The sequence below is a fragment of the Artemia sp. Qi Xiang Cuo genome, chromosome 6 (genome assembly GCF_049724085.1).
Source record: "Artemia sp. Qi Xiang Cuo chromosome 6, ASM4972408v1, whole genome shotgun sequence".
NCBI lineage: Eukaryota > Metazoa > Arthropoda > Branchiopoda > Anostraca > Artemiidae > Artemia > Artemia sp. Qi Xiang Cuo.
Window position 1 is genome coordinate 39,103,362 of NC_142799.1, and position 25,137 is coordinate 39,128,498.

General features: G+C 36.8%; 1 protein-coding gene across 4 annotated transcripts in view; it reads left to right on the forward strand.

The window, feature by feature from the left end:
- Positions 1-25,137, forward strand: part of LOC148951210 (putative sodium-coupled neutral amino acid transporter 10) — a 95,921-nt gene that overhangs the window by 54,057 nt on the left and 16,727 nt on the right. For 3 of the 4 annotated variants that reach the window (XM_089090728.1, XM_089090727.1, XM_089090729.1), the window contains exons 4-5: positions 3,699-3,875; positions 19,895-20,001. In XM_089090728.1, the coding sequence (XP_088946854.1) occupies positions 3,699-3,875; positions 19,895-20,001 (284 nt within the window). Of the gene's footprint in view, positions 1-1,459; positions 1,638-3,698; positions 3,876-19,894; positions 20,002-25,137 lie in introns of those variants that run through there. The other variant, XM_089090730.1, reaches the window with a different exon arrangement.

Below are 25,137 nucleotides of genomic sequence, written 5' to 3' on the forward strand. Positions count from 1 at the left end.
TTTTTACGCCCAGAAGAGGGATTTTGGTTCACAATTTCGGTTTTTCGTCTTCTTCTTCTTCTTCTAATTCACAGCAGGCGGGCTATTCAGTTGGTACTATTTAGCCCTTTTCATTTTGCTTCACACTGTGGGCTACAGAGCTACTGGCTTGCTTGTCTCTTATTTATTAGATATTCTCAGATATCTTTCAGTAGATCTTTTGACTCAAGGAGTTCAATTATAAGAAGATAGATATCGATTTCTGGGCTCTGTGTGCAGGTATAGTTGGCTAGGCTCTTGGCTGATAGTGAGATTTTGTGGTGTTTGAAGCATTTTAACAGTTTACAAAGCAAGGTATGTTGTGCAGACGTCAGCATATTACATTCAAATAGGCAGTGGTCAATAATTTCATTATTCATATTACAATGCCTGCAAAGAGGGGACAGGGAACCACTTGAATTAGAAAACTTATATGAGAATGCAAGGAAATTTAGTCCATTTGTTCCAGAACGAATTCTATGATAAATTTTAGAAAGATACTTATTGGGAAAGGGGGAAAGGATAGGATTAATTTTATTAAAATTAATATCTGATAGCCTCCATCGGTAAATATCTCTAATTGGGATTGGTCTCCCACTTGGCTGGTCAATATTTATAGCATTTTTTGCTATTTCATCAACCTGATGATTACTACTTATGCCAGAGTGGCTAGGATGGAAAACAAAATAGTATGGAAAGCAAAATAAACAGGCTTTTTTACGCCCAGGAGAGGGATTTTGGTTCACAATTTCGGTTTTTCGTCAAAATTCCGAATTTGTTGCAACTTCTTTTTCTTCTTCACGCGGTTGACGGCGTTTTGAAAACAGAGTGTCTTGGCTAATGGTCCACGGCGTCTGAGTCGCAAATAGCTGTGTCGTCAGCACAAGGAATTTCTAGTGCGGCTGTGTGCTAAAAGAAGAGCCAAAAGGATGAAAGCGGGAGCAGCGGGATCGGATCGGGGAACTCAAAAGTGACTCACTGCATCCTTTTCAGCCTAACACAACAGCAAGCTGAAATTGCCAAAATCATTTGCAGAAGAAGACGTTTGAGAAACCATTTTGAGCGGTTCTGAAAGTCTATAATAGTGTAGAAAATGAGAAGCTTTATTCTTGTAGTCGGACTTTTGTCAGATTTTTCGGGTCGAGTTGGACATTTTTCTGATTTCGGACCACCACGGTGTCGTAAAAATAGTCGGATTTTCTGCGGTCGGGTGTCAGAATTTTCAGGATTTTTAAAAAGACGGAACAGAAATCTAGTTGGTACAAAGTGGAAGCACTGGTGTCAACATCCAAGCTCATTGTATCGGAGCCTGTGATATGGCTGGACGCCACTAAAGAAGAATCGAAGCACGTAGCAAATCTTTAGTTTTCATTTTAAGTTTGTAAATGAGAGGCTGCGTAGTCCAGGCGGTCTTGTTATAGTCAGTAATTAATTCAAATGCGCACTCGGCAAACGCGAAATCCTGATTTTATATTATAACAAATGAATAGACCAAAACAACGTCATTTGCATGTGTTGGGTGATCAGGAGCTAAACTTGTAAAGGACAACGAAAGGGCATTGGACTGCTAAACAAACCATTTCAAATACGAGTGTCGGACAGCCACCTCGTCTTGCTAGGTACCAAGAGCTTCTGAACCTTTATATTGTAACATTCGTGGAACTCCTTATAAACTTCAGCTTTCTTTGTGTTTTGGTTAAAAGGAGTGTTAATGATACTTCACACAGACTAAGTGTCAGTGTGTGGGACCCTTTATCTCTGTTTGTCAATTGCAAATTAAATTGTAGAACAACTAAAATTCCTGTGCACGGAATTACCTGAATTCTTTATAATATTTTTATCTCGTTTGTGCAAAATCAAAAGTGTGCCAAATATGTAGATTATTCATGACCTTCGATTCTAATGCAAGACCCTAGTTTAAATGTAGGACGTGCATTTGCTCAGGATCTCAAGTTGCAACATGTCAGGTTGCTATATTTGTTTTTTAAACTCTACGAGGCAAGTATGTAATGTTTAGGCATGTTGCCTCGCTAACTATTTATCAGCTAGAAACTCTAACTATTAACAGTCCTTAAAAAACATGGAAAAATATAAGAAAACGGGACAAATTTTGTCCCAAGAGAAATATGAAAAACACATGAGATCTCATGGGAAAACAATGATGAATGGAGCCCTGGGGGATTCCCCAACTAGTTGATAACAAAAAAGTTGCCGCTTAATGCTTAAAAGTTTGTTGAATCATCTGTTATTTCCGACTGTTAAAAGCATTTTAGTTACTAAACCAGATTCAGATCATGGTAGATATTCTGTAAGTATTTTCTTGCATTGCGACTAATTTTATCTAGTTATTTATTCTGTTCATCTCTTTACCTGATTATGCTCGTGATTAAAAAATTAAGCTCGTAGAACCCAACCTGCTTGATTTTACTGATGAGAAATTGAGATTTTGGAAGGTTGAGATTTCACTGGTTGTCATGTCACTATTTTTATCTTATTATTTCACATAGTCTTAACGTGCAAATTTTATCTCGCCAAAAAAAAGATCGCCTGTGAATATACGAGGGATTTCTGAATCGGCTGATGGCTCAGAGTGCAATGTCTAGCTGAAAGAACAGTTTAATTAAGCACATATCGCAATCTAACTAGACACTAGAAAGGATCGTATCGATCTTGTTTCTAAAGCGTAATCGTTTTTAGCGCTTATCTTTACAACATTTTAAGGTGCCGGGCGGTTCACAATGACGAGGCAAAATGTCTTAGATGTCTCATTAATTGCTTCTTTTTATATTTGAATCCCATACTTATCATTGCGTGTCGTTTCTGTGAAATAAAAGCCGACATATATGAACACGCTGTTCCCGGGACAATGTCAAAGGTATGGTTAAAAGACAAGTAAGACAATTACCCATGAGATTCAGAATGTATAGGTTGTTATAATCTGGTTTTAATTTTGGAGCTTCAGAAAATAGGCTGTGCAACGACGTCCTTATATGCTAATTTTGGAATTATAGGCAAAAATCGACCTGTTCTACACGGTTGCGAGCCAATACGGCCCAATATTTGAAGTCAACACTATCGATTACCCAAATAATTACTCTTACACCAACTGCGGCAGATGTGTACCACTCCCTGAAAGGTACAGGCCTTTAGATCACAGACTAAGTGAAGAGGCATGTCTAAGGTCAGAAAGAAGGCAAGAAAAGGCAAAAATAACGTGAATGTTTCACATGTATTATTCGAGGTCTTTCACCTTAGCTGAGAAAAAAGAATGGAAACAAATACAAAAGAATACAAAAAAAAACAAAGGAATAAAATAAGGAGAGAAGATTAAAATCAGAAGAAAAAAAATCAGAAATCTACAAAACGTTCAAGGAACAAAAAAATTAGAGAAATTTTCCTTCCCTCAAATCTTGGTACCCTAGTATTTAGATAATGTATGCATTTAAGTTACTTCAAGTTAAAACCGTAAAGTAACAGATTACACAACTTGAGTTGCGTCTGTCATATCTAAAAAGTAACTAAAGTTAAAAAAAATTCATTAATTTTGTAGCAGCAATCCTTTCCAGCTTGGCATCCATTACACCTTTTGAACTGCTGGAGCTACGCTTCATTTTCTATCTATTTAGATCATTTAATGAATATGCAAGACCGCCAATGCTTCTAAACTACTTATTTTTCAGCGTATGAGACTTTCGGTTTGGCTGGTAAATGGATGGTGGAAATATGTATTATTGGCTATTTGATGGGATGTGCTGTGGCATTTTTTGTTGTCATTGGGGACCTGATGCCACAAATTCTTGGTAATACTTTTGGATTTGACAGCAGCCCACTATGGATCCGTAACCTTGCTATGATTAGTATGTTTCTTTCTTATACTTTTTTTCACAGCCTGTAGGTTTTTGAAAGTTGCGTGATTATTTTGAAGGACTGGAAATCTGTTTTAAACTAATAAAGGCGCCTTATACCTATAGATAATTCGTTTCGTCATTCTTCATCGCGGTATTATCTACAGGCGTGTATGATTATTCCTTTGGCCTTTTTACGGTCTTTAGTCCGTTATAATCATTAGAGTTTTCTTTAATGGTGGGTCGCTGAATCAAAATTGGGACAGTCGGTGCTTTTTAAAGGATTGAACGGAATCGAGTAAATTTTCCTGACTCTTGAAATGACTCGGTTATATAATACGGCTTCTCGTAAAAAAAAAAATGTTACACCCTTATTGTTGAAATAAAGCTATTATTTAAAATAAACTTGCTTCTGAGAGTGGATAATCAAATTTATATCCAGTAATACTATTTAAATTTGCCGCCTTATGAGGGAATAGTTCAATTGAACAATGGAATGTTTACTGTTCCTTAACGTTTTTCTTTTTTCTTTTTTTTTAATATTCATTATTCAAGAAAGTTCAGTTGTATCTGTTGCATTTAACTTTTAGCATATTGTTAATTTGAACTGGATGAACTTTTTCTATGTATTACTTTGGGCTCCCAGAAAAATGTTTATAAGATAATTTTTCTCCTTTTCTTAGCTGAGAAAGCTCCAATCCATTAATGAATTCAGGGCAACGTCTTAATTCACTTTTGTGGTAATATTTTTTTATGAGTCAATTTTTCTGATGTATCTTTTTCGTGCTTTGTAAGTATGTTGATACCAATGATCTAAATGTCTATATCCTTTTCGTAAATCCCTTATTATCACACCCAGCTTTTCAGCATAAAAGTAGACATGACCCGAGGTCGTACCCAGGGGGGAGGTTTGGGGGTTCGAACCCGCCCCCCCCGTCGAAATATTTGTCTGACTCGTAAATATGTAAGAAAAATGGTTATAAACAATTTTTTTATGCGTTTTTGAGTTTTTTTTTGTGTAACCCCCCCCCCCCCCCGCCGAAAAAATTCTTGTGTGAAATACCCCCCGAAGAGAAATCCTGGATACGGCCCTGCTTGGACAAATATCTAATGGAATGAAATGATTGACATGGACATGAAATTAAATCGTCTCGGAAATGATTTTCAGAGCTGTGCTCCCCTTCATAGACCTTCAGATCAACTGAAGCTTATGGGACTTGTTATTTTACGAGAAGGGAACAGAGTAAATCAATCTTCAGAGGTGTCCACCACTTCTGAGTATTTACTTGAAAATTGGTAGGAGGTCGTCTTCTACCAAGGAGATGTTAATCAAGATATTTATGAACCACTGAGCGTTACAGCCTTTGTGCTAGCAGGCTTAAAAGTTTCATTGTTCGGGTATTTATCCTCTATTGTATAGATTGACTTGTAGGCAAGAATCTTGAAGCTTGTTAATTTTGAGCGGCGATGTATGCCTGTGTTTTCTGTACTTCTATTCGTTTCCGAAATATTTTAGTTGTGGTCACCGTTTTATTTCTGTGTGTCATCCTTTTTTAAGATACAATTATTCTAAGTTTAATGTCCTTGACAAAATCGATCAAAAGTTACCATAATAATTCACGTTTCCGCAACAATACAACTTTAGTTTTATTGTTTCTTATTTTTCTTTTATTACGTATTAATGGCATGATAATAGATTCAATTAGGGAAAAAATTAGTTATTCACTAACGGTTCAATTAACTTGGTTTGGATTTCAAACCCGGAAAAGTCTTTTCGTATTTTGCAATGATGTACAGTTTTTCTCTTAGGATTCCTGTTTGCCACTCTTCGTGATAGAGATGGAAACAAACAAAAATGTCTCTTAGTCGCGAATGCATATCAAAAACCAATAATAGGTAACCTATACGAACCCCCCAAAAAACCATCGTCGCCATAGATAGCGGCGATTTAACAGCCAATTGTGCCTCAAAGATGAAATCTATAGAAACTCTGACTCGGTGAAGCTTGAGAATGGTTAGTAGAGGAAAAAGTAACACATTGCTTTACAGTAAGTTTCAACGTTGAAGATCATCAGTGGTACTGTGATGTAACTTGAAAAACGTTCCTCAGTACTCTAAAAACAAAAAGTTTTAATCTGGTGTTGCTTCTGCCCCATGTGATGCAGTCAAACTTCCGTTTGTTTTATAAATCATGTCTGTTATCTAATGGTAACCTTAACTGCAGAAAACTAGCTAGGCGTCCCAGGCCCTTCTCTTTGGGAGTAGAGATAAATTTGCTGTGCCATATTCTTATTGTATTGGATAGGCTATGGACCCACTTTGGTCCTCAAGTCAAGTGAATTTAATATCGCCATGTTAGTAGTAAGGGTGTGCACAGTATCAAGCGTACATTCACGCCTACAAGAATATGCTCAAAAGTGTAATAGATTTCAAGCGTACATTCAAGCGTACATTGAATTGCGCTAGAAAAACCCATGGTCAAAAGTGTATACAATATGAACGGTACATTGGAATTGCGCAAGGAAAAGCCATGGCTGAGACACTACACTCACGCGTGAACATTTTAAAAAGATAATCTGCCTTGGAAACAGTTTGATGTGTTCGGGGAAATTACGTTCCTTGGTGTTGATTGACATTTGCAAAAAAGGGGTAAATAGTGATAGGATAATTTTTTAACATGAAATCTCTGAATAAAATATTTTTGGAGCATGTACTTGACGATGGAGAAAAAAGGTTAAGGTGATTAGCAATTACGAGCGGGGATTCCCCACCTGTTCCTAAAAATTGCAAAAAAGATAGTCAAATTGCGTAATAAAGAAGGTTTTTTTAGGGAAAGCTGTATAACACCCGATTTTCAAATACTTGAATGTGTAGTCAATTGTGGAGGCAAAATCAAAAATACTCATAATCTATAATAAATGGGATATGTCTCAAGGACAAGCCTCAGAGGTCCCTTGTTCCCCCATTTCTGAGAACAGGGGAGGGGGGGTCAATTTTGGAGGGAAAACAAAAAATGCTCAGAATCGATAATAAAGGGGATCTACCTCAAGGGCAAGGCTCAGAGGCCCCTCCTTCCTCCATTTCTGAGGGCAGGGGAGGGGGGGTCAATTTTAGAGGGAAAACCAAAAATGCACATAATCAAAAATAAATGGGATCTGCCTCACGGGGAAGGCTCAGAGGCCCCTCGTTATCCCATTGCTGCGGGCAGGGGCGGGGGTGGGGGCCACTTTTTTAGGGAAAATCAAAAATGCTCAGAATCGAAAATAAATGGGATCTGCCTCAAGGGGAAGGCTCAGAGGCCCTTCGTTCCCCCATTTCTGAGAGCAGGGGGGGGTCAATTTTGGAGGGAAAACCAAAAATGCTCAGAATTGAAAATAAATGGGATCTGCCTCAAGGGGAAGGCTCAGAGGCCCTTCGTTCCCCCATTTCTGAGAGCAGGGGAGGGGGGGTCAATTTTGGAGGGAAAACCAAAAATACTCAGAGTCGAAGATAATTTCCATCCGTCTTAGTTTTTTTTAACGATGCTCCTTATTTCTAGTTGAAAATGCTTATTTTTTAATTTAATTAGGAATGAAAAGTCAAACTCTAACATAAAGAACAAGGTATTTTGGAGGGGGTAGCTAAATTCATATACGGGATAATTTCCATTCCTCTTAGTTTTTGACGATGCTCCTTATTTCTAGTTGAAAATACTTATTTTTTTAATTTAATTGGGAATGAAAATTCAAACTCTAACATAAAGAACAAGTTATTTCAGAGGGGGTAGCTAACTTCATATACGGGATGATTTCCATTTGTCTTAGTTTTTAACGATGCTCCTTATTTCTAGTTGAAAATGCTTTTTTTGTTTAATTTAATTGGGAATGAAAAGTCAAAGAGCCAGAATGGTTTAACTCAACGAGCTAATAATTGGGGTCTCGGTCCACCAGCCAGAATGGTTGAAATCCACGTGCTCCGAATTGTGGTCTAAGTCCAAAAGCCTGACTTTGTGACCTACCCACGATCCGACTTGTGGTCGAAGTCGACCCGACTGACGTGTGAACATTCACTAGCTCAGACTTGGGGTCTTAGTCCACCAGCCTGAATGGTGGAAATCCACTAGCTCAGTATTGGGGTCTTAGTCCACCAGCCTGAATGGCGGAAATCCACTAGCTCAGTATTGGGGTCTCAGTCCACCAGCCTGCATGGTTGAAATTCCCTAGCTCAAAATTGGGGTCTCAGTCGACCAGCCTGAATGGTGAAAATTCACTAGCTCAGAATTGGGGTCTTAGCCCACCAGCCTGAATTGTTGAAATTCACTAGCTCAAACTGGGGGTCTTAGTCAGTGTTCAGAGTGGAGCGTTGGGGTCCGACTATCTGGGCTTTATTTGTCAAGACCTGAATGCTAAGCGATGGACATGAGCTCGATTGGGACCCCATTATGAAAACGGAAAACAAAAAACAAAAAATTTATTGTTGGTATTTGTGTAGAGCATGGCATGGTAACCGCTAGGGGAAACAGTCTAACCGTTGACGGTTTTAGGTATCCGTGAATAAGTTCTAAGGCGAGAGTGGAAGTTGGGAAAAACTTTAGGAGGTGCCCACCTCACCTGCCCAGAGTCTCAGGAAAGTGACCCTAAATTTGATAAAGTGGAAATTGGCTCAGATTTTCTAAACTGAGCTGAGACAATGAATAGATACTATTGGGAAAGTAATTGGAGACGCTGGGCATCCGTGAACAAGTGCTAAATTGAGAGAGGAATTTGGGACAATATTTGGGGGCGCCCATCCGCCCAGAATCTCCGGCAAGTGACCCAAAATTTTAAAAAAAAACAGACGACAGACACAAAGAGACGAATCACACACAGAGAGGACAAACACACAGAAACGACACATAGAGACGACACATACACAGAGACGATACACACACAGAGTCAACACACACAGAGAGACGAGACACACACACAGATATGACAAACACACATAGAGACGTCACACACACACAGATACGAAACACACATAGAGACAACACACACACACAGAGACAACACCCACACAGAGACGACACACACACACACACAGAGACGACACACTTACAGAGACGACTTACAAAGAGAGACGACACACACATAGAGACGACACACACACGTAGTCGACACAAATAGAGATAGACACACACAGAGAAGACACACTCAAAGAGACGACTTACACATAGAGACGACAAGCACACAGAGACGACAAACACACAGAGACGACAGACACAAAGAGACGAATCACACACAGAGAGGACAAACACACAGAAACGACAAATAGAGACGACATATGCACAGAGACGATACACACACACAGAGAAACGAGACGCACACACAGAAATGACAAAACACACATAGATAAGACACACACAAAGAGACAACACACACACAGATACGAAACACACATAGAGACAACACACACACACAGAGACAATATCCACGCAGAGACGACACACACACACAGAGACGACACACTCAAAGTGATGACTTACAAATAGAGACGACACACACACAGAGACGACACACACACAGAGACGACACACATAGAGAGACGACACACACACAGAGACGACACACACAAAGTGACGACTTACACAAAGAGACGACACACACACACAGAGACGACAAACACACAGAGACGACACACATAGAGAGACGACACGCACACATTGGGGGGCTTAAAAAGGCAAAAATGGGTGAAATACATGAGTTTATCTGCCTTAACTTGAGAGTAGTTTGTTAGAAATGCGTCGGTGATAATTAAAAAATCGGATGCTAAACTCAGACAAACAAAAGGATTGTAGCAACTGATCGGCTCGTATATTTTGCATGATATTTCTAAAGTCAATTAAGATGAAGAAATGTCGGAGTGTAGGTTTGACATCACCAGGCAAGTAGGAGGGAAATTTTTTGTTTGTGGGGGGCTTAAAACGGCAAAAATGGGTGAACTACATGAGTTTATAAGACGGTTCGTGAAAATCCCAAGGTTTTTCCTGATTTTTTGGACAATACCCATACTCCTATTGATGAGGACTGATGGTTCTAATTCAATATTTTTTTCATGAAAACAAACTATTTTTTTTAACAAATTTTTTTTTTGACTTCGAAATTATTCTACTTTTTGTTAGAGTTCTAGTTTAGTTTAGTTTTAGTTAAGATTTTAGAGTTTTACCTTAGAGTCTTAGCTTAGAGTTTTTGTTAGAGTTCTAGTTTAGTTTAATTTTAGTTAAGAGTTTTATTTTTTACATTTGAGTTTAAGTTAGAGTTGTAGTTTAGTTTAGTTTTAGTTAATAGTTTGTTGTTTTACCTTAGAGTCTTAGCTTAGAATTTTCGTTAGAGTTCTAATTTAGTATAGTTTTAGTTAAGAGTTTAGAGTTTTAGATTAGAGTATTGTCTTATAGTGTTTGTTAGAGTTCTAGTTTAGTTTAGTTTTAGTTAAGTGTTTATAGTTTTACATTATAGTCTTAGATAAGAGTTTTTGTTAGAGTTCTAGTTTAGTTTATTTTTAGTTAAGAGTTTGATGTTTTACTGTTGAGTTTCAGTTAGAGTTCTAGTTTAGTTTAGTTTTAGTTAAGAGTTTGGTGTTTTACCTTAGAGTCGTAGCTTAGAGTTTTAGTTAGAGTTCTAGTATAGTTTAGTTTTAGTTAAGAGTTTAGAGTTTTAGCTTAGAGTCTTAGCTTAGAGTTTTTGTTAGAGTTCTAGTTTAGTTTAGTTTTAGTTAAGAGTTTAGAGTTTTAGATTAGAGTTTTTGGTAGAGTTCTTGTTTCGTATAGTTTTAGTTAAGATTTTAGAATATTTAGCTTAGAGTCTTAGCTTAGAGTTTTTGTTGAAGTTCTATTTTAGTTTAGTTTTAGTTAATAGTTTAAAGTTTTAGCTTAGATTCTTAGCTTAGAGTTTTTGTTAGAGTTGAAGTTTAGTTATGATATTTCTAAAGTCAATTAAGATGAAGAATTGTCGGATTGTAGGTTTGACATCACCAGGCACGTGCGAGGGAAATTTTTTGTTGGTGGGGGGCTTAAAAAGGCAAAAATGGGTGAACTACATGAGTTTATAAGACGGTTCGTGAAAATCCCAAGGCTTTTTCTGATTTTTTGGACCATATCCATACTCCTATTGATTAGGACTGATTATTATAATTAAAGATTTTTTCATGAACAAAAAATATTTTTTTAACAAATTTTTTTTTTGGACTTCGCTTTTATACAACTGTTTTTTTTAGTTCTAGTATAGTTTAATTTTTGCTAAGAGTTTTACCTTAGTCTTAGCTTCGTGGTTAATTGGGTTATCTAGTTTAGTTTAGTTTTTGGTAATATTTTTTTTTTTTTCTGTGGATTTTCAGTTATTTCTCTAGTTTAGTTTTTTATATTAGTTTGGTTGTTTACAATATATCCTTAGCGTGGATACTTAGTTAGAGAACTAGTTTAGTTAATTTTTATTTAACAGTTTAGAGTTTTAGCTTATAGTTTTTGGTGTTGTTATATTTTCGTGGATATACATTTTATAATTTTGAGTTTTTATATTTTATTCTTAGATTATAGTTTTTTTTGAATTTATATTTTAGTTTATTTTTATTTAAGAGTTTAAAGTTTTAGCTTAGAGTCTTATCTTAGAGTTTTTGTTAGAGTTGAAGTTTAGTTATTATATTTATAAATTAAATTAATATTTAGAAATGTCTGAGTGTAGTTTTTACATCAAACAGCACGTGCGAGGGAAATTGTTGTTGGTGGGGGGCTTAAAAAGGCAAAAAATGGGTGAACTACATGAGTTTATAAGACGGTTCGTGAAAATCCCAAGGTTTTTTCTGATTTTTTGGACAATATCCATACTCCTATTGATGAGGACTGATGGTTCTAATTCAATATTTTTTTCATGAAAATAAATTATTTTTTTTTAGTTAGAGTTCTAGTTTAGTTTAGTTTCAGATAAGACTTTAGAGTTTTAGCTTAGAGTCTTAACTTAGAGTTTTTGTTGAAGTTCTAGTTCAGTTTGGTTTTAGTTAAGAGTTTAAAGTTTTAGCTTAGAGTCTTAGCTTAGAGTTTTTGTTAGAGTTGAAGTTTAGTTATGATATTTCTAAAGTCAATTAAGATGAAGAAATGTCGGAGTGTAGGTTTGACATCACCAAGCACGTGCGAGGGAAATTTTTGTTGGTGGGGGGCTTAAAAAGGCAAAAAATGGGTGAACTACTTGAGTTTATAAGACGGTTCGTGAAAATCCCAAGGTTTTTTCTGATTTTTTGGACAATACCCATGCTCCTATTGATGAGGACTGATGGTTCTAATTCAATATTTTTGTCATGAAAACAAACTATTTTTTTTAGTTAGAGTTCTAGTTTAGTTTGGTTTTAGTTAAGAGTTTAGAGTTTTAGCTTAGAGTCTTAGCTTAGAGTTTTTGATAGAGTTCTAGTTTATTTTAGTTTTAGTTAAGAGTTTAGAATTTTTAGCTTAGAGTCTTAGTTTAGAGTTTTTGTTGAAGTTCTAGTTTAGTTTAGTTTTAGTTAAGAGTTTAGAATTTTATCATAGAGTCTTAGCTTAGAGTTTTTGTTAGAGTTGAAGTTTAGTTATGATATTTCTAAAGTCAATTAAGATGAAAAAATGTCGGAGTGTAGGTTTGACATCACCAGGCACGTGCGAGGGAAATTTTTTGTTGGTGGGGGGCTTAAAAAGGCAAAAATGGGTGAACTACATGAGTTTATAAGACGGTTCGTGAAAATCCCAAGGTTTTTTCTGATTTTTGGGACAATATCCATACTCCTATTGATTAGGACTGATGGTTATAATTCAAAATTTTTTTCATGAAAACAAACTACTTTTTTAACAAATTTTTTTTTTTTGACTTCGAAATTATTCAACTTTTTGTTAGAGTTGTAGTTTAGTTGAGTTTTTGTTAAGAGTTTAGAAATTTTAGCTTAGAGTCTTAGCTTAGAGTTTTTGTTGAAGTTCTAGTTTAGTTTAGTTTTAGTTAAGAGTTTAAAGTTTTAGCTTAGAGTCTTAGCCTAGAGTTTTTGCTAGAGTTGAAGTTTATTTTAGTAATAATTAAGAGTTTAGAGTTTTAGCTTAGAGCTTAGAGAAATTTAATTCAGTAAATTATGAAAAAAAAATTAGACGGGGTTACGTGCGCGCACGTAACACCGTCTAAATTATTTTTTTTTTCATAATTTCCTCAATTAAATTTCTCTAAGCTCTAAGCTAAAACTCTAAACTCTTAACTATTACTAACCTAAACTTCAACTCTAGCAAAAACTCTAAGCTAAGACTCTAAGCTAAAACTTTAAACTCTTAACTAAAACTAAACTAAACTAGAACTTCAACAAAAACTCTAAGCTAAGACTCTAAGCTAAAAACTCTAAAATCTTAACTAAAAATAAACTAAACTAGAACTCTAACAAAAACTCTAAGATAAAACTCTAAACTCTTAACTAAAACTAAACTAAACTAGAACTATAAAAAAAACTCTAATCTAAAACTATAAGCTAAAATTCCAAATTATTAACTAAAACTAAACTAAAATTAATTTATAACTAAAACTTTAATCTACTATTCGAATTTAAAACACTCAACTCTTAGATAAAACACAACAAAAATAGAACTCTAACTGAAACTACGCAGGCAAACATACAAATCTTAAACGAAAGCTGAACTAAAATATATCACTAACAAAAACTCTAATCTAAGATTCTAAGGTAAAACTCTAATCTCTTAACTAAACTAAACGAGAACTCTAACAAAAAGTTGAATAATTTCGAAGTCCAAAAAAAAAATTGTTAGAAAATTAGTTTGTTTTTATGAAAAAAATATTGAATTAGAACCATCAGTCCTTATCAATAGGAGTATGGGTATTGTCCAAAAAATCAGAAAAAGCCTTGGGGTTTTCATGAACCGTCTTATAAACTCATGTAGTTCACCCATTTTTGCCTTTTTAAGCCCCCCACCAACAAAAAATTACCCTCGCACGTGCCTGGTGATGTCAAACCTACACTCCGACATTTCTTCATCTTAATTGACTTTAGAAATATCATAACTAAACTTCAACTCTAAGCTAAGACTCTAAGCTAAAACTTTAAACTCTTAACTAAAACTAAACTAAACTAGAACTTCAACAAAAAGTCTAAGCTAAGACTCTAAGCTAAAAATTCTAAACTCTTTACTACAACTAAACTAAACTAGAACTATAAAAAAAACACTAAGCTAAGACTCTAAGCTAAAAATATAAACTCTTAACTAAAACTAAACTAAACTAGAACTTCAAAAAAAACTCTAAGCTAAGACTCTAAGATAAAAATTATAAACTCTTAACTAATAATAAACTAAACTAGAACTCTAACAAAAACTCTAAGCTAAAACTCTAAACTCTTAACTAAAACTAAACTAAACTAGAACTCTAACAAAAACTAAGTTAAGACTCTAAGCTAAAACTCTAAACTCTTAACTAAAACTAAACTACACTAGAACTCTAACTAAAACTCTAAGCTAAGACTCTAAGGTAAAACACCCAACTCTTAACTAAAACTAAACTAAACTAGAACTCTAACTGAAACTCAACAGTAAAACATCAAACTCTTAACTAAAACTAAACTAAACTAGAACTCTAACAAGAACTCTAAGCTAAGATTCTAAGGTAAAACTCTAAACTCTTAACTAAAACTAAACTAGAACTCTAACAAAAAGTTGAATAATTTCGAAAACCAAAAAAAAAAATTTGTTAAAAAAATAGTTTGTTTTCATGAAAAAAATATTGAATTAGAACCATCAGTCCTCATCAATAGGAGTATGGGTATTGTCCAAAAAATCAGAAAAAGCCTTGGGGTTTTCATGAATCGTCTTATAGACTCATGTAGTTCACCCATTTGTGCCTTTTGAAGCCCTCCGCCAACAAGCAATTACCCTCGCACGTGCCTGGTGATGTCAAACCTACACTCCGACATTTCTTCATCTTAATCGACTTTAGAAATATCATAACTAAACTTCAACTCTAACAAAAACTCAAAGCTAAAACTCGAAGCTAAAACTTTAAACTCTTAACTAAAACTAAACTAAACTAGAACTTCAACAAAAACTCTAAGCTAAGACTCTAAGTTAAAAATTCTAAACTCTTAACTAAAACTAAACTAAACTAGAACTCTAACAAAAACTCTAAGCTAAGACTCTAAGCTAAAACTCTAAATTATTAACTATAACTAAACTAAAATAGAACTCTAACTAAAACACTAAGCTAAGACTCTAGGCTAAAACTCTACACTATTAACTAAAACTAAATTAAAGTAGAAGTATAACTAAAACTCTAAGCTAAGACTCTAAGGTAAAACTCTAAACTCTTAAATAAAACTAAACTAAACTAGAAATCTAACTGAAACTAAAAGGTAAAACATCAAACTCTTAACTAAAACTAAATCAAACTAGAACTCTAACAAAAACTCTAAGCTAAGACTCTAAGGTAAAACTCTAAACTCTTAACTAAAACTAAACTAAACTAGAACTCTAACAAAAAGTTGAATAATTTTGAAGTCAAAAAAAAAATTTGTTAAAAAAAATAGTTTGTTTTCATGAAAAAAATATTTAATTAGAACCATCAGTCCTCATCAATAGGAGTATGGGTGTTGGTACAAAAAATCAGAAAAAACATTGGGATTTTCATGAACCGTCTTATAAACCCAGTTAGTTTACCCAATTTAGCCGTTTTAAGCCCCCCACCAACAAAAAATTTCCCTCGTACTTGCCTGGTGATGTCCAACCTAAACTCCAACAGTGCTTAATCTTAATTGGCTAGAAATATCATGAAAAATATACGAGCCAATCAGTTGTTACAATCCTTTTGTTAGTATGAGATTAGCATCCGATTTTTTAATTATCACCGACGCATTTCTAACAAACTACTCTCGAGTTAAGGCAGATAAACTCATGTATTTCACCCATTTTTGCCTTTTTAAGCCCCCAATTTGTGCGTGTCGTCTCTCTATGTGTGTCGTCTCTGTGTGTTTGTCGCCTATGTGTGTGTGTGTCGTCTCTCTGTGTCAGTCATTACTTTGAGTGTGTCGTCTCTGTGTTTGTGTGTAGTGTCTCTGTGTGTGTCGTCTCTGTGTGTGTTATCTGTCTGTATGTGTCGTCTCTCTGTGTAAGTCATCACTTTGTGTGTGTCGTCTGTGTGTGTGTGTGTGTCGGCTATGTGTGTCTGGGGTCTCTGTGTGTTTGACTGATGTCTATATGTGGGGGTCAAATGTATATGCGAGTCGTATATGTGTGTGTGTGACGTCTCTTTGTTTGTGTCGTCTCTATGTGTGTTTTGTCATTTCTGTGTGCGTGTCTCTTCTCTCTGTGTGTGTTGACTGTGTGTGTGTGTATCCTCTCTGTGCATGTGTCGTCTCTATGTGTAAGTCGTCACTTTGAGTGTGTCGTCTCTGTGTGTGTGTCGTCTCTCTATGTGTGTCGTCTCTCTGTGTGTGTCGTCTCTTTTTGTAAGTCGTCACTGTGTGTGTGTCGTCTCTGTGTGTGTGTGTGTGTCGTCTCTGTGTGGATGTTGTCTCTGTGTGTGTTGTCTCTATGTGTGTGTTGTCTCTATGTTTGTTTCGTATCTGTGTGTGTGTGACGTCTCTTTATGTGTGTCGTCTCTATATGTGTTTGTCATTTCTGTGTGTGTGTCTCATCTCTCTGTGTGTGTTGACTCTGTGTGTGTATCGTCTCTGTGTATGTGTCGTCTCTATGTGTCGTTTCTGTGTGTTTGTCCTCTCTGTGTGTGATTCGTCTCTTTGTGTCTGTCTTCTCTGTGTGTTTTTTTTAAATTTTTGGGTCACCTGCCGGAGACTCTGGGTGGGTGGGCACCCCCAAATATTGTCCCAAATTCCTCTCTCAATTTAGCACTTGTTCACGGATGCTCAGTGTCTCCAATCACTTTCCCAATAGTATCTATTCATTGTCTCAGCTCAGTTTAGAAAATCTGAGCCAATTTCCACTTTTTCAAATTTAGGGTCACTTGCCTGAGACTCTGGGTAGGTGAGGTTGGCACCTCCAAAAGTTTGTCCCAACCTCCACTCTCGCCTTAGAACTTATTCACGGATACCTAAAACCGTCAACGGTTAGACTGTTGCCCCTAGCGGTAACCATGCCATGCTCTACACACATACCAACAATATATTTTTTGTTTTTTGTTTTCCGTTTTCACAATGGGGTCCCAATCGAGCTCATGTCCATCGCTTAGCATTCAGGTCTTGACAAATAAAGCCCAGATAGTCGGACCCCAACGCTCCAATCTGAACACTGACTAAGACCCCAATTCTGAGCTAGTGAATTTCAACCATTCAGGCTGGTGAACTAAGACCCAAATTCTGAGCTAGTGAATTTCCACCATTCAGGCTGGTGGACTAAGACCCCAATACTGAGCTAGTGAATTTCCACCATTCAGGCTGGTGGACTGAGACCTCAATACTGAGCTAGTGGATTTCCACCATTCAGGCTGGTGGACTAAGACCCCAATACTGAGCTAGTGGATTTCAACCATTCAGGCTGATGGACTAAGACCCCAATTATGAGCTAGTGGATTTCAACCATTCAGGCTGGTGGACTAATACCCAAATTCTGAGGTATTGGATTTCCACTATTCAGGCTGGTTGACTAAAACCCCAATTCTGAGCTTTGTGGATTTCAACCATTCAAAGTTGTTGGCTGAGACCCAAATTCTGAGCTAATGGATTTCAACCATTCAGACTGGTGGACTAAGCCCCCAATTATTAGCTAGTGGATTTCAACCATTCTGGCACTTGGACTTTTCATTCCCAATTAAATTAAAAAAAATAAGCATTTTCAACTAGAAATAAGGAGCATCGTTAAAAACTAAGACAAATGGAAATCATCCCGTATATGAAGTTAGCTACCCCCTCTGAAATACCTTGTTCTTTATGTTAGTCTTTGACTTTTCATTCCCAATTAAATTAAAAAATAAGCATTTTCAACTAGAAATAAGGAGCATCGTTAAAAACTAAAACGAATGGAAATTATCCCGAATATGAAGTGAGCTACCCCCACCAAAATATCTTGTTCTTTATGTTAGAGTTTGACTTTTCATTCCTAATTAAATTAAAAAATAAGCATTTTCAACTAGAAATAAGGAGCATCGTTAAAAAAAACTAAGACGGATGGAAATTATCTTCGATTCTGAGCATTTTTGTTTCCCCTCCAAAATTGACCCCTCCTCCCCTGCCCTCAGAAATGGGGGAACGAAGGGCCTCTGAGCCTTCCCCTTGAGGCAGATCCCTTTTATTTTCAATTCTGAGCATTTTTGGTTTTCCCTCCAAAATTGACCCCCCCTGCTCTCAGAAATGGGGAAACGAAGGGCCTCTGAGCCTTCCCCTTGAACATTTTTTTTTTACCCCCCCTGCTCTCAGAAATGGGGAAACGAAGGGCCTCTGAGCCTTCCCCCTGAGCATTTTTGGTTATCCCTTCAAAATTGACCCCCCCCTGCCCTGCTCTCAGAAATGGGGGAACGAAGGGCCTCTGAGCCTTTCCCTTGAGGCAGATCCTATTTATTTTCGATTCTGAGTATTTTTGGTTTTCACTCCAAAATTGACAACACATTGAAGTATTTGCAAATTGGGTGTTTTACAGCTTTCCCTAAAAAACCATTCTTAAATACGCAATTTGACTATCTTTTTTGCAATGTTTAGGAACAGGTGGGGAATCCCCGCTCGTAATTGCTAATCACCTTAACCCTTTTTCTCCATCGTCAAGTACATGCTCCAAAAATATTTTATTCAGAGATTTCATGTTAAAAAATTATCCTATCACTAATTACCCCTTTTTTGCAAATGTCAATCAACACCAAGGAACGTAATTTCCCCGAACACATCAAACTGTTTCCAAGGCAGATTATCTTTTTAAAATGTTCAAGCGTGAGTGTAGTGTCTCAGGCATGGCTTTTCCTTGCGCAATTCCAATGTACCGTTCATATTGTATACACTTTTGACCATGGGTTTTTCTTGCGCAATTCAATTTACGCTTGAATGTACGCTTGAAATCTATTACACTTTTGAGCATATTCTTGTAGGCGTGAATGTGCGCTTGAATGTACGCTTGATACTGTGCACACCCTTACTTCTCATGTTTCCACTTCAAGTAAGCTGCAACACGCCTCAATCCTACTACACAATCGTAAGGAAACGCAATCATAAGGACACACGGCTCCAATTTGGGGTGTGGGGTAGAAAAAGACAAACAACACCCTTTTCGGTCCTAGACAAGGATTACGCACAACTTCCCTAAACCTATTGTCATATGCAAAAGTCCAGCTTGGTGTCTACAGTTTTCGTAAAAATTACCGAAGTTAGACCGTTGCCGCTTTGTCGCAGTAGGCCGTTAAATATGCATGTTTAAAAAAATATATGGAAAAATAGGACAAAACTAAAGTGTTGCTCTGACGAGACGCAATTGATCAACCAGGAATTTACTATAAAAAGTCAAATTTGAAGAGTTCAGTATTGAGTTGAACTGAGTCCATGTGTGTCCGTAAAAACTAGACTTGTCCGTAAAAGCTCATGTCTCAATAAGTATTTTTTGGACTTTATTTGTTTCACTGCCTAATCTTCTTCTATTTAGTAAATAAATCCCCCAAGTTTCGGTTAACCCTTTTCATTTTGAGATAGAATTTGCCATATCATGTCGCTTTGTAGACAAGTCATTCAAGAATCACAATTGAAACAAGGGAAGTAACACATTTTTGTTATTTTTAAGACTAATTAACAGTGTCTCAGCCGAGGGAAAGGCTTCAATGCCCTCCCCTTCCCCCCAGTTCTCGACATATTACAAATAAAACAAGAATATCTTTTGTTTTCGTTTTATATCATGACTAAAAGTATGTTTCCCATAGTTGAACCCCTCTCCAAATTGGGTTGAATCCTTCTTGAAACCAAATCTGCGGTAAACAGTGCTGTATTTATGCTTATGAAGGATCAACATTGCCCCCTTGGAGGGGTTTTAACGACCAGTAACGATAAACCCCGCTTAAAGACTTGTGACTTAGTGTACATTTTTACTATAGGTTCAGCTGGCGGAATAGCATATCCACTTTCTCTGTTAAGAGACATACAGAGCCTTGGAGGAATTTGTACTGCTTCTATTGGATTTTATTTCCTTCTCGTATTTAAGGTGAGCATTTTACGGTTCGAAAAAAAGAATCCTTTCAGGATTTTTGTTGTTGTTTTTGAGATTGTTACATTCATTGATTTTACTGTTGTTATATATATATATATATATATATATATATATATATATATATATATATATATATATATATATATATATATATATATATATATATATATATATATATATATATATATATTTTTTTTTTACTGTGGGCGAGCTTTTTCTTCTGTCTATGGAAGATAAGATAAGATATATTTTCAAAAAAAAAAAAAAAAAATTAATGCATTGATCCCCACAAAGGCTCTATAGCCTGTAAGTTGCGTGTAAAATATTTTTATTTATAAATACTTTGTCACAAATCTGTGAGATTTCTAAACATTCTTGAAAATCAATTCGTTTGGGGTCAATGAATAAAATTTTTTGTATAGTTTAATGAAGATTTGAAACAATTTGAACTCTTAAGTAAGGAGCAACTCATGGTGATAGGGATCGAATTCCTAAAATAAGGAGTTTTGATAACAGTATGTACGTTAAAAGAATTGCCTTTTTATGGTGTTTCTAAATATGTAAAATGCATTTAAAATATTATAGACAAAGTGTCACGAGCCAGAGAAGATTTTTTTATTTTTTAAGAAGGGGCAAAACATCCGAAAAGGGTGAGTGATATTGATAGAAATAAGAATTACACCATCAAATTCAGGGTATGAGAGAATCTTACTGCAGAGGTTTCAAGCTCCCATCGACGAAATGCAAAATTTTATAGTTTTTTTGAGAAGAATTGTTTTTTCCCATGAGGATCGTATCGAACCAATGGTTCTAGAAAACTGGGAGAAAACGTATTCAAACGCAAATTTAAATTCTACTTCATTTTTAAGTAACAAAAAAGATTATGCCACAGCAAAGAGGTATTTCTTCCATTGTGTGACACAAAGTAAAAATTTTGCCCCAAAGAAGAGAAAGATCTATCGCTTGAATATCCTGAGATGGTCAATCGATTTAATATTATCACAAAGCTTTACATTATGCTTTCCATTTCCAGAGGCAGCAATACCGTGCATTGACACATTCTCTTAAAAATGCACATAATCTATACAAAGAAAAAACTGATACATTCATTTAAAGCTTCATGTAATTAAGTTTATTCATTTGAGGCTTGATAGAATTATGTATAGTGATGTATGCTTGCGCATCAGCTACTGGGGAGGGACAGGTGGATTTTTTCGTTGGGGGGGGGCAGTGTGCCTGTAGCCCCCAATGCTGCATTTTGATGCCCAACTTTTCTTGCGTTCCGTAAGCTTTTGGATAAATATGGAGGGAGTTTTTTTCGAGGGGGGGGGGATTAATTTCTGATCTCCCTTCATTAGTAGGATGTTTTGTTTGTTTAAGTCTTTAATATGGGCGCTGTAGGGTAATACCTCCCCTTTTGTTTCGAAAAAAAATGTTTCTGTGTAACATAAGAGATCATATTCTTATACTGACCAGCATAAATGGTAGAGAGGCTTGGAAAAAGCATCATGAGTGCCACCAGAAATTTTCCCAATGTGAGAGGATGTGTAATTGCTACCAATAGCATTGTTTTTATCGAAATTGAAAGGGAATGTTTCTCATTTTCCCAACCATAGATTTTTTTATGTCGTCTTTTGCCCGTGGGCATTGGCTCCCTTTCCCTCCTGCCAGTGTCCGTGAGATAGATCCCTAGAAAAATAATTGTTAGAATAACTCACCTTGAAAGCCATGGAAATGATAACCCTATAACTCATCTTTGATATTTCAGACCCTACCCCTCCTAACAAATGCTTGGAGGGGTTCATTTTACAGGGAAAATTATCACTGTCGAAGCATTGTTATTCGAAATCCTTACATCCTTACAATCCTTGCCCTGGGGGCTTTGGTGGGGCATTACATCCCCAAAAGCATAGCTTCTAGACCCTTTGCGTATTTTAGACAAAATCACTTTTCAAAATTTTGATCAGTGTTGAGGGGAGGCGCCATCTACAAAGGGCAAAAGGAGGGGGGGTCTTGTAGTCCTCCAATCACTTTTCAACATTCTATCGACATACCCTGTAAGTTTCAACTTAATACCTTTAGCCGTTCCTTGATTATTGCTGATACGCCTTTTTGACAACCAGGTTGCATGTATTACGTTTTGATTGTGTTTGGCATTCCTCTCCAAAGCTGTGGAGGGCCATGTCAATCCCATAGGCATAATTATTTGACCTTTAGACTATTTTGAATAAGATGATATTTCAGCATTTTGATCGAATGTTTTTGGAGAGAGGGTAGCTAAAGAGGGCAAGGGAGAAAGTCTAGCAGCCCTCCAACCACATTAAAACATCCTCCTCAACATGTCCTGAAATTTTCAACTTAATACTCTCAGATATTGCAATTCCGCTTTCGATAAACCAGATGTACATAGTGCCTTTTGGATGTTTTCGAATGTCCGCCAGTCGTTTCAGTTATAGTGGTGGTAGTAATAGTAAGTGGTAGTAGTTGTGGTAGTAGCAGAAGCAGTGGTAGCTGTAGTAGTAGCAGTAGTAGCGTGCAAATATTGCCTTTCTGGTCAATTGATTATCTCCCTTATCATTTCATGAAAGTTCCAAATTAATATACTCAGTCACTCCTGAGCTACACCATTTTGAGTTACGCCCTCAACACTCCCCTCAACATTCCCTAAAAGGTTCACCTGAATGCCCTTCGTATTTTAGGAAAGTAAAGGTCAAACATGCTTACCCTTCTCAATAACACATACTATATATAAACAGTGCACGAATTGCCTAACTTACTACCCTTGCCCTGGAGGATGTAGGGGGGAGGGGGGCTAGACATCCTCAAAGGCATAATTACTGAACCTTTCAACAATGCTGAAGAAAATGGATGTTCCAAAACTTTGATTGGATATTTGTTTTCGGAAATGAAGGGCTTGGGAGAAGGGGGGAGACGGGTTGCCCTCAAATCACTTTTGAATTTTAAAAGGTGCATTATAACTTCCAATATCCGATCAAATGAGCACCATCTGAAGTTTATACGACCACCCATTCCATAAAAATCTTATATGCTCCCAGGGCATAACTTACAACCCTTGCTCCATGGCTCTGGGGGGGGATGTCAACCCTGGGATCATTGTTACACGTTCTTTGGACCATTTTGAACAAAATGGCTATATCACAGTTTTATTCAGATGCGTTTGGAGAAATGAGGGCGTCGGGGGGAGGGCTAGTTGTCATCCATCGCGTTTGACTCTTAAAAGGGAACCAGAACTTTCAATTCCAATCAAATGAGCCTCCTAAAGTTTATACGACCACCCCTTCTATAAAAACCTTATATGTCGCCAGGGCATAACCTACAACCCTTGCCCCCAGGCTCTGGGGGTTTGTTTCAACCCGAAGGCCGTATGATATGATCTTTGGACTATTTTGAATCAAACGGCTGTCTCAAAATTTCTATTCGATGTATTTGGGAAAAGAGGACGCGGGGGGGGGGAGCTAGTTGCCCTCAGATAACTTTTCACTCTTCAGAAGCGCACTAAAACTTCTGATTTTCAATCGAATTAGCCCCCTCCGAAGTTTATACAATCACCCCTTCCATAAAAACTATATATGTTAATAAAGTGCAACTAGTATAACCGATAGTTCTGGCCCTGAAGGCTGTGGGGGGACTGTCATCCTCAAAGACATAATTACTGGGTTTTTCAACTACGCTGAACAAAATGGCTATCTCAGAAATTTCGATTGGATGTGTTTTGGGAAAATGATGGCCGGTGGGGGGGGGGGGACTGGTTGTCCTCCAATCACCTTTAAAATGGACTATTAAAAAGGCACTAGAACTTTCAATTGCCAATCCAATTGAAGTTTTTACGACGACTCCTTCTAAACGAAGTGCTCTGGCCAAGAAAACAAATATGTGTCAACATCGCTCTTTACTTAGGCAGCGATATCGAGCTGTCATATGAAAAAACCTTGTATGTTAACAATGGGCAACTTGCATAATTTACAGCTCGTGCACCAGAAACTGGGTTGTCAACCTCTGGGGCATAGTTATTTGACTTTTGGACTATATTGAAAAAAATGGCTATCTCAAAATTTGATTGGATGCATTTTGGGAAAAGGGACATGGGGGTGGTGGTTTCCCTCCGATTACTTCTGATTCTTAAAAAGTGAACTAGAACTTTCGATTTCAAATCGAATGAGCCTCCTCCAAAGTTTATACGACCATCTCTTCCGTAAAAACCTTACATGTTAACAGTGTGCAACTTGCGTAACTTACTGTTCTTATCCCAGGGGCTTTGAGTTTTTTTTTAACCTTGGAGACATAGTTTGTTGGCCTTTGGACTATTTTGAACAAAATGACTCAAAATTTTGATCGTATGCATTTGGGGAAAAAGTGCGTGGGGGGGGGGGGGGAGGGGCAGGTCGCCCTCCAATCACTTTCGACTCTAAAAAGCGAACTAGAACTTTCGATTCCCAATCAAATGAGCCTCCTCCAAATTTTATACGAATACCACTTCCATAACAAACTTATGTGTTAACAATGGGCAATTTGCATGACCCTTGCCCTCGGGCTCTGGGGGGTTTTGTCGATCCTGGAGGCATAGTTAGTTGACCTTAGGATTATTTTGAACAAAATGACTATCTCAAAATTTTGATTGTGTGCATTTGGAAAATGGTGCGTTGGGAGAGGGAGGGGCTAGCTGCCCTCCGATCACTTTTGACTCTTAAAAATTACGCTAGAACTTTTGATTTACAATCAAATGAGCCCTCTCTAAAGTTTATACGACCACCCCTTCCATAAAAACCTTATGTTAAAACCGGCAACTAGCATAACTTACAGCCCTTGCCCCGGGGGAGAGGGATTTGTCAACCCCGGAGGCATATTTATTTTGCCTATGGACTATTTTAAACAGAATTGCTATTTCGAAATTTTGATCGGATCCATTTGGGGGGAAAAGTTTGATCAGATCCATTTGGGGGAATTTTTTTTTTGGGGGGGGGGGCTGATTACCCTCCGATCACTTTGACTCTTAAAAAGAGAACTTGAGATTTCGATTTACAACCAAATAAATCTCCTCCAAAGTTTATACGACCACCCTTTCGATAAAAACTTATGTGTTAACAACGGGCAACTTGCGTAACTCACAAC